Here is a 13749-nt window from a genome sequence, read left to right as displayed (position 1 = left end):
AAAGGCCGCGATAAGTAAGTGGCGTAGATGTATTGTCACTGAACTAATTCTTGAAGAAGGTTTGTTCAAGTAGCCTGTTTTTAAAATAAGCTGCCCCCTCCGTGGGAAGTTTTGGGTTGCTACAGAAAGCTGAAATACCTTGGCTAACAAGCTGTGGTTTTAAGGAGCGCCCCTGAAATAAACCGGGAATTTGTGGCATCCTCCAAAGGTCAAAGAGGGGGAGAGGAAGGCAGGCTGCGGGGGAATGAGAGATGTTGATGGAGCGTGCCTCATTCTTGCGGTGCCCATGAGGGATGTTGATGCGACAGCGTTCTCCATTCGCTTCTTCTAGGAAAACGATCCCCTCCTGGGAGCCTCTCCACTCCGGTCTGGCCTCACGGTCACCGACGACGCGTCCACTGTCGGAGGCTTCCCCGTGGAGTTTCTAACTCAAATGGTGAGCGTGCAGCCCTGGTGTGTGCATATGACTCGTGATAACTCAAGCACAAAGCGACCCCAGGAATTTATTTGAATTATTGGAAGTTTGAATTATCAGATGTTTTCATAAATTAGGAAGAGGGGCAATTTTCTTCTCCTGGAAACACTAAACACCGTCACGACTGTGTCCACCACAGTTGTGCATGCGTCCGCATCTCGCAGAAAAAAAAAAAAAGACAGGCCCCAGCGTCTGTCGTCTGCACCATTACCACTCAGTTCTCGGCCTTGGCACCAACAGACATGAATAATAATACAGTCGAACCCCGCGAGTACGAAATTGCCACCGCAACGAAATATTTTCAGATCCTTGGCGAACGTCCATAGATGCCCATGTATTTCATATCTTGTGGCAACGGAATGTTTTTGGGAAGGGATCCCGCATTAACGAAATTTGCTGCAAGTCTGTCGTGACTCGATTGAGCCACCTGGCCAAAGTAAAACAATGCCTGCGCAATAGTCTTATATAGTCGCAGCTAAATCTACCCGTCTAAGTCTGGTGTAATGTTCATACTTGTCAACATTGTTGAAGAAGAACAAGACATTACGCAAATATAAGACAACAAATTTTTATCTACCCATTGGAGGCTAGTAGTGTCCAAAAAGTAGTGCTCAAATGCATTTTTTTTTCACACTTAAAATGCGTAAACTTCTGCCACAGCACGCTTGCATGGCTGCCGCAATATTTGTTTACAAAAAAGGCCATGCAGCAGGCGGCCGCAGAGGTAGCCTCGCAGCGACACCACCAGGGGGCGACACATAGTGACTCGTGACGCGGCTTTGACTTCAGCTGTGCTAGCCCGCTACTGTGGAACAGAGCGCGTGGACCATAGCGTGGACCCTAGCGTGGGTTTGTTGTGTGTGCGCCGATCGGCACGTTTGCTCTCAGTAGGATGCCTCGGCCAGCCCAAAAGTGGAAGTTTTTATCACAACAATATAGGGCAGCTATCATTGCCCAAGTCAGTGGCCCAAGTGAAGCAAGGGAGGATAGCACCGACGAGTTTGGAACCGCCTGCAGCTTGCCGAACCATTTTTAAAAGCAAGCACACCACTCTTTGATGGCGATGTAAAATATGTAAAACAAATGGCACGTAATGGCAAAACAAAACGGTGATGGCTGTGGCCTTTCTGGACGTCAACAAAGCGGTCCTCACTTACCTTTGTGAACAGCATTGGAAAAACGAGGTGCCGCTGTATGGCAATGTTTGTCAATTGCAGAAGAAGCTGGACCTCGCTTGCATGCTTGGGCATACCATGTAAACCGGTATATAGGTCGAGTTTTTTTCCGAAAAAATCCGCACAAAAGTCACCCCTCGTCTATATTTATATAGTGGTCATTGGCAGAATGTAAATTGTTGTCTGGCAATAGGAGCAAGCGTAGTCTGGCAACAAATTGCAAGCTGCCGTGCAGGCGTTTGTGCGGTTGCGTAGTGAGCATAGTCTGTCGCCATCGCCCTTTGTGTCGGACTGCTCTCTCGCACTATCAGGCCTTTATTTGCTTTTCGCTTTTCTCTAGTTTTTCATCTTTTACTCGTCTTGCGTGTCTGCATGCATGCGTTTCTGTACATGTCTGCTCAGAGATGAGGAGCAGATGTCGACGCCAGTTCACCGCTGTGTTTCAGCTGAAGGCAATCGAGTTCGCCGAGCAGAATAGGAATATGGTGGCGTAATGCCAGTTTGGCGTTTTGGAGAAAAGTGTGTGGTGCTGGTGGAGCCAGAAAGCTAAGCTGTGTGCGTGCAACCCTCGGAACAGATCGTTCCGTGGACGTCAGGCGGTGCACCCCGAGTTGGAGAACGAAGTGGCGGACTTCGTTTGGGAACATCGCTCACGATATCTGCCCGTTGCGGTGGAGGCCATCCGCTACAAAGCGGTTGAACTCCTCTCTAGGGAGGAGTCCAAGGATACGAGGTCGCAAGTCAGCCGTTTCATGAAGCGGAAGGGATTTGCTCTTCATCGGCGGACATCTATCTGCAAGAAACTGCTGGATGTGTATGAAGAGAGGCTAATCAACTTTCAGTGATATGTGATTTGTCTGCGGGAGGAAAAAAACGTTTCTCCTGGGGCAAATAGGCAGCACAGACTAAACCCCGGTGTGGTTTGACATGCCGTCAGCCACCATAGTCGGCCAACGCGGGGCTAGGGAAGTGAAGCTAATCTCAACAGGCAGTGAGAAGGCGACGCGAGGACCGACCTTGCAGGGATTCCGGGAGAAATGACCTTCAGCCGTTGAACGTTGTCTTGAACAAGCCATTTAAGGACCAGCTCCGCGAACTGTACCGTGAGTGGATAGCCGGCGACAACAAAAAGACACCTACAGGTCGGCTGTGAATACCATCCCTCGCAACTGTGTCAAGCTGGGTGTCCTCTTGGCAGTTGCTGCCCGACGACATGGTTGCACAAGCAGTTAGGAAGGGCTCCATCAGCAACGCGCGCGACGGCACTGAAGATGACGCTCTGTGGGACGCTGACAGTGAGAAGCTGTCATCCTCGGATGAGTGGCTTCGGCAGGCATAGTGAGTGGCAGGGATGGACGGGCGGCGAAAATAAACATAGACTATGTGTGTGAACTTCTCTGCCGATTTTTTTTTTTTTTTTTTTTGTCAACTTTTTCTACCTCAAGGTAGGGGGTTGACCTGCGTACCGGGTCGACCTATACTCCGGTTGATACGTACTCGGGTCTGAGGGCCAAGGAGGAAAAAACGTGCAGAGAATACCTGTAGAGGACAATGCCGTCTACAATACCGTCGTTCTTAGGCGCGTATAGCGGCTAGTAAACAACCACTTCTTGTAGTGTGAGAGCTGAGCTATGAAGTCGCGGCAAGGTAAGGCTCGCAAAGTAATATAACCGACTTTAGGAAATAAATTTTCGGCTTGTGGGAGATTTTTCTTTCGTTTTATGTTTCATTCTCGCGGCAACGAAATTCCCATGAAACCGAATTTTGGGGGTTTCCCCCGGCGGTTTCGTTATTGCGAGGTTCAACTGTAGCAGTGAGAATGCGTGGTGATGCTGTACTTCCGCTAGAGAACTCGGTAGCCCCACTGGAGAATGGAGCCGCGGTTGCGGAAACTGGCATGATGCACGAAATCCCTATGCTGCAGCTCAGTTGCCTGCAAGTACGGATATAGACACAGCTGCACCCGCACGTTGCCCACTGCTGAGTCGTTCAGTACAAAAGCTGAATAATAATTCCCAAGAAACTGTGCTGTTCAGGCGCATGACGATGGAGGTACAGCAATAATAGCGTAGCGGCGTAGCAGCAATTGCGTTAGCTGGGCGACTAGCGACATCTATCGGCGAGTGGAAGCGTTCGCTGATAGCTAAGCAATCTGGGGCCGATACCAAAACACGGCAGCTGGAATCACTGCCGGCATCTGCCGGTATCTGGCAATCACTTCACTCATGTCTTGCGACAGGTAGGCTGTATAGGGCGCTGTGTGAAACGGTAGTTAAAGTGGAGGTAATGCTTTTGAGCTCACTGGGACGGCCTCATGCGAATACCACCATGCCCAAGCCCGCACGTCCCCGTTGCTAAGGCGACACACATAATTGCTGGCATGCGCGCCATGCTAGTGAATGCAACCTATAGAATAAAAAAGTAGGGAAAAAGTAGCAAACAATGCTTGGCGGCTGTATTCAGTGTCGGGAAATTGGGTATTTGCCTCCAATCTATGGGGCTAGATACTGGCTGCTGGAGTTTGCCGCTGGCCATAAGTGGCCCTGCACATGGCCTGGGGCAGGGGTCAATCAGGGCTGGAGGCTCCTGGTCGACTTGTCACGTGCTTTTTGCACTGGCAAGCATACGTCTTTTACTGTGCCTGCTTGGGCTCTGCTTCTTCACTTCAAATAGAAAATGATTGGGCGGGGGGGAGTAGAGATCGTTCAAAGGGTCCGTGACATAGTAGCGATTGTCATGAGCCTTTTGCTTCGAGAGGAGCACTCCTTTCGGCGTACACAACACTAGGGCAGCAGGTTAGTCCATCACGGCTGCCACAGTGGTGACCTACTGCTATGTCACCAGCACTTAGCTAACTTTTTCTGACATCGGGCACCTTGATCTGGGTTCCGCAATTACATCATGAAAGCGTCATACTAAACTACATGTATGCGGCCCCTGCTTAGTGAACATGTGACACTGCCTGGCTTCACAGATCAAGAAAATGGGAATGCACAGCCATGTTTATTCAGGCTCTATTACGAAAGCCTAAAAGTTTGAACTAAAGGAAGCACATATTTGTCGTTTCTTTTGTGTTGCTTTGTTGTATTTATATGGCTATGTGCCATAGCAGTTATATATAGTATCCTGCTTTTGGCTGAAGTCCCATGGTGCACTGAGAAGAGCTGGTCTTGGGGAAACGTGAAAGTGCGTTTGGAGGTGTGTTACCTACTAATTTGAGTGTTTGCAAATGACCCGCCACGGTGGCTCAGTGGCTAAGGCGTTCGCTGCTCCATTCCATTCCGCGGTTTCGATCCCCGGCCGCGGCGGCCGCTTATCCGATGGAGGCGAAAAGCGAAAACGCCCGTGTGTACGAGATTTCGGCGCATGTTAAAAGATCCCCAGGTGGTCAAAATTAATCTGGAGCCCTCCACTCTGGCGCGCCTCATCACCTGCGTTGCGTCGGCGCGTTAAGCCCTACAATCAATCGAGTGTTTGCAAATGGTGCTCTAGTTCTACAGTTTCTGGGTGAAGTGGTTTCAGTGCGCAAGCACTTTGGTGGCCGCTACTGTTGTGTCGCGGCGGCGATGGCGACAGTCTTCGCATTGTAACCGAGTGAGCGAAGACAGAAAGTAAGTAAACGGTGGAGGAAAGCGAAAACATGAGGGGGAGGGCGGCATGCTGAACCCGCACGAGGCACTCATTGGAGTGTCTGGCGAAAATGTGAGGTGGAGGGCAGTATGCGCTGCTATGGCGCCATCTCCCTCACTGCTGCTCCCTCACACTCTCACCAGACACTGCTCCTCCGTGCAAACCACGTGACATTTGCGCGGGAGGTTCAAACACGATTTGCAACAACATCTTGCCGGCGGCAGCGACGCACTGCGAGATAACAGCACAGTAGAGTGCGCCGCCGTGTGTTCGCTGATCACGCGATCACTTCCCGAGACGCAGCAGATGTGCGCCATGACCGAGAAGACTGCAGTTCGCGCTGCGCACAAATTTCGCATTAGGGAGTATAGTAATCGTCAGTGAATTTTTTGGCTGCTGTTCGTGCTCATTGTCACTTTCTACCTTCCGTTTCCAAATGCTGCTCTACTCACTTTGGCTGTGCTCTGCTTTTCTTCCAGGTCCAGCTATCCAAGATCCTTTCTGTGAAAAGGCAAAAAATTGACAAACTGCGGGACATGAACTCGCAAGCCGAGAGGATGGTGAGAACCTGTTGCCCAACTTCATGCTATTAGCTAACAGGCAAATGGGAGTAACTGCACTCTTTTAAAAAAACCACTTAAAAGGACTGGTGTTGGCGTGGGAACAGGACAACTTCGTACATATGCGGAAAACTAGGTTTCTGAAATTTCCATTTTAACTGAGGAACAGTGGCAGGGGTGGAAGTGCTGCGCCATACTGCTCCAAAAGGCAGTATTGTGCTGAAACTGCTCCCAAGCGGTGCTGCAAAATGTGAGGCAACTGTGAGATGATGTGCAGTGCCAGTCGCATTACGCAGGGAGCAGCAGCAGGGACTCCAAGTTTAAGGAACTTCAAGTTGAAGGAACTGCAGTGCAAGCTCTGTCCTAAAAGCCGGCTGAGTGTAGCTTAAAATCCTAGACAGCTCAAGTATGTACTCAGAGTGCCGGTTATACCTTTGCACCCTCCATTATTTCTATCAGATCGTCTTATGTTTTCTTACAAAAGAGTTTTTAATTAATTAGATTCTTCCAGATTATTGACTTTAAAATACGCATGTTACTGCCCATATGCTTACCTGTCCTCATGATCTGGCGCAGAACAATGGCAGCATTTGAGGCTTCTACACCTGAGATGCCTAGACTCGTAATGTTTTAAATGGCCCTGTACACCGACATCGATAGCGAAGTTTTAAACCGGTGCATTTTATCATGGATTCTATTTCAACGTCCAATATTATCTCACCATTGTCATGGTGCTGTTTGCCTTTGTCACCTAAATCGTCATCATCATCGGAGTGCCGGTTACTGTGTTCTCCAGGAATACGATAAAGCCATTTACACATGCGCGGCCAACTTGGGAGAAAAACTGGGCTTTCCACTACCAGATGCGCCCCAGGGGTAGAAAATGTGCGGGCTTGTCTGATTTGTCAGAGCCAAGCATGTAAAAATTGTATGTCCAAGATGGTCCCTTTGGATGCTCTCTCATTTTGTCGCCTGCTGCTTTGCAGACTTCGTACCGGATGGTGGTGCGGCCCGAGTTCAAGAAGCGGTATGCGGCCCTCATCATGGAGTTTGAGGTGCTCAACGAGGACCTGCAGGACACCCTCGAGGGCATCATGACCTACTGCGAACGGGTGTGTTCGGGACTGCTGTGCCTCTGCTCTATTCTCGAGCGAGTTTCACAACATTGTTTGGTGCATGTTTTAAGGTGGTTGCAGTATTGTGCTACCTCCCCTGGATATTGAGTACATGACCTCTCCCCTTCCTTGTATACATAGAAAGTATACAAGGATTAATTAGTGTCTTCCAAAACTTTCTCTGGGCAAAGCGCTTCTCAGTTCAGGCTTTAACTTTACACAAAGGTCATGTTTTGTGGTCTGTTTTGTATAACATTAAGAATGATAACGGAACTTCCCTGCTTACTTCGAAAATAAATAACTATTTTCACCTATGGAAGAGCCAGCAACCATCTTGGGCGTTACGACCAGCTTTGAACAGTGATGCCACCTTGGGCGACCAGGTTCAGCTAGTTGGTTCAGATTTGAGGTATAACACAACAGCACAAGATACACAAGGAAAAAAGAAAGGGGACAGTTGGCACAGCGCTGAACTCGGGACTAAACTTTTGTTTGGAAGGAACGCAAATGTAAACAAAAACATCAAACTCTGACACAATAACTAGGGTAATCACGCTGAAAATAACTCCCCTTGAAGAAGCTGTAAAGACAAAATACGATTTTGCACAATTTGACAGAAATACCGTATTTATTCGATTATAAGGTGAGGGTACAGTTTGGAGAGTAAAAAAAAAAAATTCACAGCATATCCACGGGGTGAATGATGATGAGTGGGCGAAGCTCCTGAGGGGAAATCATCGGTAAAACCGTGACTCTTCAGTGAAAGTTCGCCCACTACATCTGTGTCCGAACGTAACGTCTAGAAAGTCTCGCTTAAACCGCGCGTCGGCACCTTGGGGCTGAGCTCGCCTGATGCGTTTTGCAGACGCCTCACGAGCTCTCGCTGCATCGGGGTCTGCCTGCCGATACGCGCGCTTTTTCGCCGCTTCCCGTTCTCTGACGTTTTGGAGATCCTCTTCGCGCCGCAGCCGTGCCGCTTCGCGTACGGCAGGGTCCTCGCGCCGTTGCCGTGACGCTTGGGCCTCTCGTTCTCGAACGCTGGGATCTTGGCGGCGTCGTCGCGCAGCCAGACGACACGCTTCGGCCTCCCGTTCTCGTACGGCAGGATCTTGGCGGCGGCGTCACGCAGCTTCACGGAGCGCTTCTGCTTCGCGGGCTCGCACATCTGCAGCCTTATCCATCGGGCGACTCCGAGCGCGCGCCAACAGCGAACGGATTTTATTACAATGCTCCCCGCCATCTAGTAAACAATCCAAGAACTAAACTAGAGGTAGCCACGCCATCTAGTAAACAATCCAAGCGCATCTTTTCATCATATACAAGTACCGCCATCTAGTAAACAATCCAAGAACTAAACTAGAGGTAGCCACGCCATCTAGTAAACAATCCAAGAACTAAACTAGAGGTGGCTACATACATACGTCGAGGATGGACATACCCACGCCCTAAGGAGCTTCGCCCCTAAAAATCGCCATATACAGTGTAGACCGCTTATAACGTATGTCGCGGGAGCCGCAAAAATCTGCACTATAAGCGGTACCGCACTATAACCAAAACGTGCGCGAATTCAACCAAATCGCCACCTACCTCTCAAGACATCCTAAATTTTTTATCACCCAATCGCACAGCACCTAAAAACGAAGGCAGGGTCTTTATTTCGTATTATTTTTAACATCAGCCGCTGCTGCAGGGTCTCACATTGCAAAAGCGCGGTCTTACAAACGGCGAGTGCGGCTTTAACTTCCGTTGTGTTTGTGTTTTGAAAGACCATGGCTGCGTTTTTTGCGTCTATGAAGATGCCGCAGGACATGATAAGAAAGGCCAGCAGGATTTTTTTTTTTTTTTTTTTTACCCCACCTTGTGTTCACGATGGCGAAGGCGGCTGCTTATCAACGCAATGGTGGAAACCTTCGCGCGGCTCGCTTGTTCGGAAAGAGCGGTGGCTTATCTGCACAATGTTCTAAAGCGTGAACCGCATGGAGCGATTTCGCGCGAAAACGTGCAGCGCACGCCGCAGGCGCGGCGACGCCGGCGCGGCGACGCCGGCGCGGATACAACTGGCGTGTGTGCGGCGCAGTAAGAGGCGGCAACATGGCGTCGGCACTGGCCGTGAAGCGGTGCAGGCAGCTTCAGCTACAACTTCTAACCGCTCGCTGAAATGCCGCACGAGGCGCAAGCGAAGATGCTCATGAAATAAAAGAGCTGATAATGTGACCGCAAAGTGGAATATAAACTGCCATCCACGCTGCTTGTGAAAGCGCCCATCAAAAAATACCGCGGTGGTAAGCCTAAACTAAAGTCTTTTCATCTGATCGAGGGACTTTAGCCTAAACACCTCTGGCGCAGCTTGCCGGCTCGGGGCGCGTCGAATCTCTCGCCATTAGGTGCGCGTCTTTCCATTGGTGCAAGTCGTCAGGCTTCTCCCACTGCCACGCGAAGAAGCCACTGCGAGCGTGGAATCGTAGACGCGAGCATGAAAAAAACGCACGCGCAACGCCGATGTGCACAATTCGTGTGCGAAAACGGGCCATGCGGTTCACGATTAATAGAAACAACTTGCCACGTGCGGACGGGGAGTCGGTCGCTATCTTCCGAGGTGCATCAAGCAAGGACAGCTGTGGTTATCACGTACGCGCGAACTAAAGGGTGCCTATTTTTTTCTTCTGCGTCGAAGTTAGAGGAGAGCAAGGGGTGCGCGCTGCGTCAGATGGCCGATTTCATCATTTCTTTTTTTCTTTTGCTACCCTAAAACGATGGCCCAGCTGCGCCGGTCGATCAGCAGATCCGCCGAAAAACCGCACTATAAACGGTATTGTGGTTCGGCCAACCGCATCTTTAAAGGGGCACTGACACAAAATTTTGAAGGCGAGATAACTTCGGAGATAGATTGGTGGGAACACATATACATCATCTGCAAAATATCAGCGGTGAATACAGCCTAGAACATATTTAAAATCAATTTTGAAGTGTGCGAAACGCAACCGAGCGGCCAGCAGAGGACCACGCGCAAGTGTAAATAAACAACATCCAAACACGTCACGAGTTTGTGTTTGCCGCTTCCGCACTGCCGGCTCGCCGCTCCAATCGGAGGGCCGGAGGGCGGAGCTTCTGCTCTCGAGAACGAACGACCCGATCGTTGGCGGCGGAGGCGCCGTGATTTCGTCAGCTCATCGGGCAGCTGGCCCCGACCAAAGTTCTACAGCGATTCCAGGCACTCTGTTTCTATTACTGTTTATTACCATTGGATGCGGAAACGCGCCGGAGGCACGAAAAGCCCATTGAGCAAGCCGCACGGTCGCTGTGCAGGCGGCGGCCACGGCCGCGAAGTGGCCCACGCCGGCGCAGGTAGCTCGAGTGATAGCTTGTTACCGCTGCACGAAATTGTCCCCAAGTCCCGACCATGGTGGCTTACATGAGAAAGGAGTTAATGATGCCATGGCGGGTTGCATTAAAAATTGTCATCTGCACCGCTTACGAGAGCGGCACTCGAATATCCGCCGCAGTGCTAAGCCGAACACATCTGTAGGCGGACCTGTAGGCAGACCGGCCGGCTGCTCCCAGCGCGCGTCTTGCCACCCACCGTCTCGAGCGGCGCGCGTCGTTCGTTAGCCGCGGTAGCATTTGCACTCGCAGCGCCTGCGTCACATCCACGGTCGCTCTTTAATTAGGCGCCTCACGAGATCAGTACGGGGGGGCATTCGCAGAAACTGCCGTCGATGCGGATTCGACAGTGCTACGGCGGCTCTGCTCTGTAACTGTGATATCCCTCCGACGGTCACGTGGTCAGCTTTGTTCACACAAAATCCATCGTTTCGCGGCACTCGCTGAAACCGAAACTGCGACTGGCCGCATTGAAAATGCCTCTAATTAAACAACCGTCGCACGCTGAAGCAAATGAGGTTTCTACAGGTTATAAGTAGGTCACTAGCTACTTATCGCAACAAAAAAACCAAGATGCAAAATTTTTGTGTCAGTGCCCCTTTAAGTGGTATGCTTATGCATTGAGTTCTATGGGAGGCAAACCGGTGGTCACAAAAACCCGCGTTATATCCGGTCCCGCACTATAAGCGGTTACGTTATAAATGGTCTACACTGTATATACACTGAGCTTCGAATATAATGCAGGGTACAACTTTGCGACTACAGATTTTGTAAAAAACCTTGCCTTATATTCGAATAAGTATGGTAGCCTTTGGCAGCTCGCGCAGCTCGATTCCAGCCATGAAAGGTGTTTTCTTTAACCAAAAAAAATGCAAGAAATATTGAAGAGCTTTTGAATTTCCTGCTACAGTGCCGTAATATGGACAGGATTGGTGTCATATCGGGCAGCACTAAAACCGCAATTACAGTGTATTAATTGCATATTAGCATTCAGGTGATACAAATAAACAGGCCAAGATGCCCCACTCATTGTACAATGACCCAGTCATGTTTTTTGACGACGGCTTAGGTCGGTGGCCGCCAGTCATACAAACTAATTCTGTGATGTCATAGAGAAATTGCTGAAAAGTGGCTGGGGAGTTGCTACTGCTTCGTCTGTCTTTCGTAACATCTCCATTACTTGCTCGGGGTTTGCGATAGAACCGGTGTCGTTGTTGGGACAGAGCCGTCTTTCAAATCAATCGTTCTTCGTGGCCCCTTTTGAAACGGCCCTCTCCCTGTGGCGTTGCAGCTGGCCCCCGAGCAGGGCCTGCAGTTCGACATGCAGCCGCAGGCGGTGCGCAGCAAGTGCCTGGCAGAGGCCCGGGAGCTGATGCGCAGCTGCGCGCCCCCGGGGGGAAGCATGGCCGCCGCCCTGGCCGCCTCGGGCTCCTCTCCCCGGGAGTCGTCCTCGGAGGCGGCAGAGACGGCCGCCCGGGCGGTGGACCTGGTGGCCAAGCTCACCTCGCTCATGCTGCAGATCAAGGTGGGCACGGCTGCGCCTGTGGAGCAACAACCACTGGGTGTCGTTTATGGTAAAGGTTGGGTGGGGGGTTCAAGCACTTGGGACGCCAAAGTAGTTTAATGCCATGGTGCTAGTTTTCGTAAAATGGGATCACACTATTTGGAAACTGTGGTTGTTTTCGGATTTTGTAAATGGCTGGAAAATATGCTGGGTTTATTCAAATCTAGGCTTGCCTCGTTTCCAAGCTGACCCGTTACTTTCTTCTGAGAGGGCTCTCCCTTTCTGGCAATGAATCTCCTGCTCCGCATATCAAACCACACCGGTGTTTGGTTGGTATTGCCAGTCTGGCCAAGCAGGAACCTCCGCCGTGTCCTCAAGTCCTTGATGTACCACTGAAACTTATCAGTGAAATGTGATAGCCAGTACTAGTCAGGCAACCAGTGCTACAGTTGAACCCCTTTATAAGAGACGCGTACCGGGGAGCAGTTTCTGTCTCTTATATGAGATGTCTTTTATAAGCAGGGTACCATGTTTTCACTTACTGATCAACCCCTATTTCAATGCAGGCACTATATGACTAAAATAAGCTCAAAAGAACACTAAAACATGTTGCAAAAGATTCATTCTAGGTAATTTATGTTTGGCCCCCAGAATTTATGAAACGGTTCTGAATCTTTGTTTGCTTCATGACTGTATTTGCACTGTTTTTTACAACCAATTCTACAAGCTTTTTTTTCCTTTCCTTGTTTGTGGAAGATGAATCGTAGATGTTGATTTCACAGGCCTGATGAATAGCCAGAGCGCACAGCTTCTTCCACTGTGTGCTCAGGCTATTCATTACGCTTCCAGGATTCAACATCTGCGATGCTTCTTGATTGGGAGCTATGCGAGTGGGAGAGCCCGCACGTGCGATTGCGCTCCATCCAATGGATGGCAGTAAGCTTCAACCACTTCTGTAAGTTGCATTTCCATTGGCAGGGCTTCTCATCGACATTTCATAGCTGACTGAACCACTGTGTGTTTGCTGAAGTTATAATAAATAGCAACGGCAATTAGTGACTGGTGGCACTGCATCTGAAGTTAAAATGTCTGTTACAAGCGAGAATATTGGTTAGAGTTCAAGGATGACTTGTCCCTTATAACCAATCTTCTACATCCGATGTCTGTTATAAAAGAGGTCAATTTAATGAGAAAGATAGGGCAGCCAACCATGTGGGTGAATAGTGTCTCTTATACCCATTTGTCTCTTACATCCGTGTCTCTTATAACGAGGTTCAACTGTAGTACATTTTTGAGCACAGCCTACTTCACATATCCACACAGATACTAGCACAGCTTGAGAGAGGGTGTTAAAAAGGTTAGGGACTTTTAGTTTCCTGTGCACCTGGCAGTTGGAGAAACTGATCTTTTTCAGTTCTAACCGAATTGTACAGGCATTTAGTTATACTCATTTTTATGGTTTATATTAGTTATAATTGTTTTATGTTTTGTCATATATTTTATATAGATGAATAATAAAAGTCTTGTCCAGAGAGCTCAAATCCTCTATGACTTTGTTGACGCATCCAGTGCTGCCACTCCTGCGCCAAATGCGCCAATTTGCGCCAAATGAGGTATCGTGCGCCATCCTGATAAAAAAACCACGATTTTGCAAGCAAGTGCGCCAAAAGTGCGCCAAAATTTGTGTCGTGCAAATCGCGTGCAGCCTGTTACAAGCACTACTTCACAGTGGTCTCTAGACCTGTGTAACTAATTCGGCTTGATAACTTGAACTCCCTAGCACCCGTCATCGTGTTGGCCGCGGTGAGTTTGGTTGGCGCCGTCACTGTACCGCCGATACAGTGTTTTCGTCTAGCAACTCATTGCAGCGCTGGCGTACCGCGGTTCAAAACTTTCCTTCTTGCTGTAG

The 13749-nt window shown here is 49.6% G+C and overlaps 1 protein-coding gene across 4 annotated transcripts in view; it reads left to right on the top strand.

Annotated features, from left to right (window-relative positions):
- The window catches only part of LOC144175091 (protein lin-9 homolog), a 50951-nt gene that overhangs the window by 18292 nt on the left and 18910 nt on the right, over nucleotides 1-13749 (top strand). For all 4 annotated transcript variants that reach the window (XM_077704150.1, XM_077704151.1, XM_077704152.1 and 1 more), the window contains exons 11-14: nucleotides 332-436; nucleotides 5760-5840; nucleotides 6827-6952; nucleotides 11628-11861. In XM_077704150.1, coding sequence (XP_077560276.1) covers nucleotides 332-436; nucleotides 5760-5840; nucleotides 6827-6952; nucleotides 11628-11861 — 546 coding nt within the window. The remainder of the gene's footprint in view (nucleotides 1-331; nucleotides 437-5759; nucleotides 5841-6826; nucleotides 6953-11627; nucleotides 11862-13749) is intronic.

This window comes from Haemaphysalis longicornis, unplaced genomic scaffold (assembly GCF_048455015.1).
Source record: "Haemaphysalis longicornis isolate Haplotype H1 unplaced genomic scaffold, Haemaphysalis longicornis Haplotype H1 scaffold_3, whole genome shotgun sequence".
NCBI classification, from domain to species: Eukaryota; Metazoa; Arthropoda; class Arachnida; order Ixodida; family Ixodidae; genus Haemaphysalis; species Haemaphysalis longicornis.
This window is presented reverse-complemented; position numbering and strand designations above follow the sequence as displayed.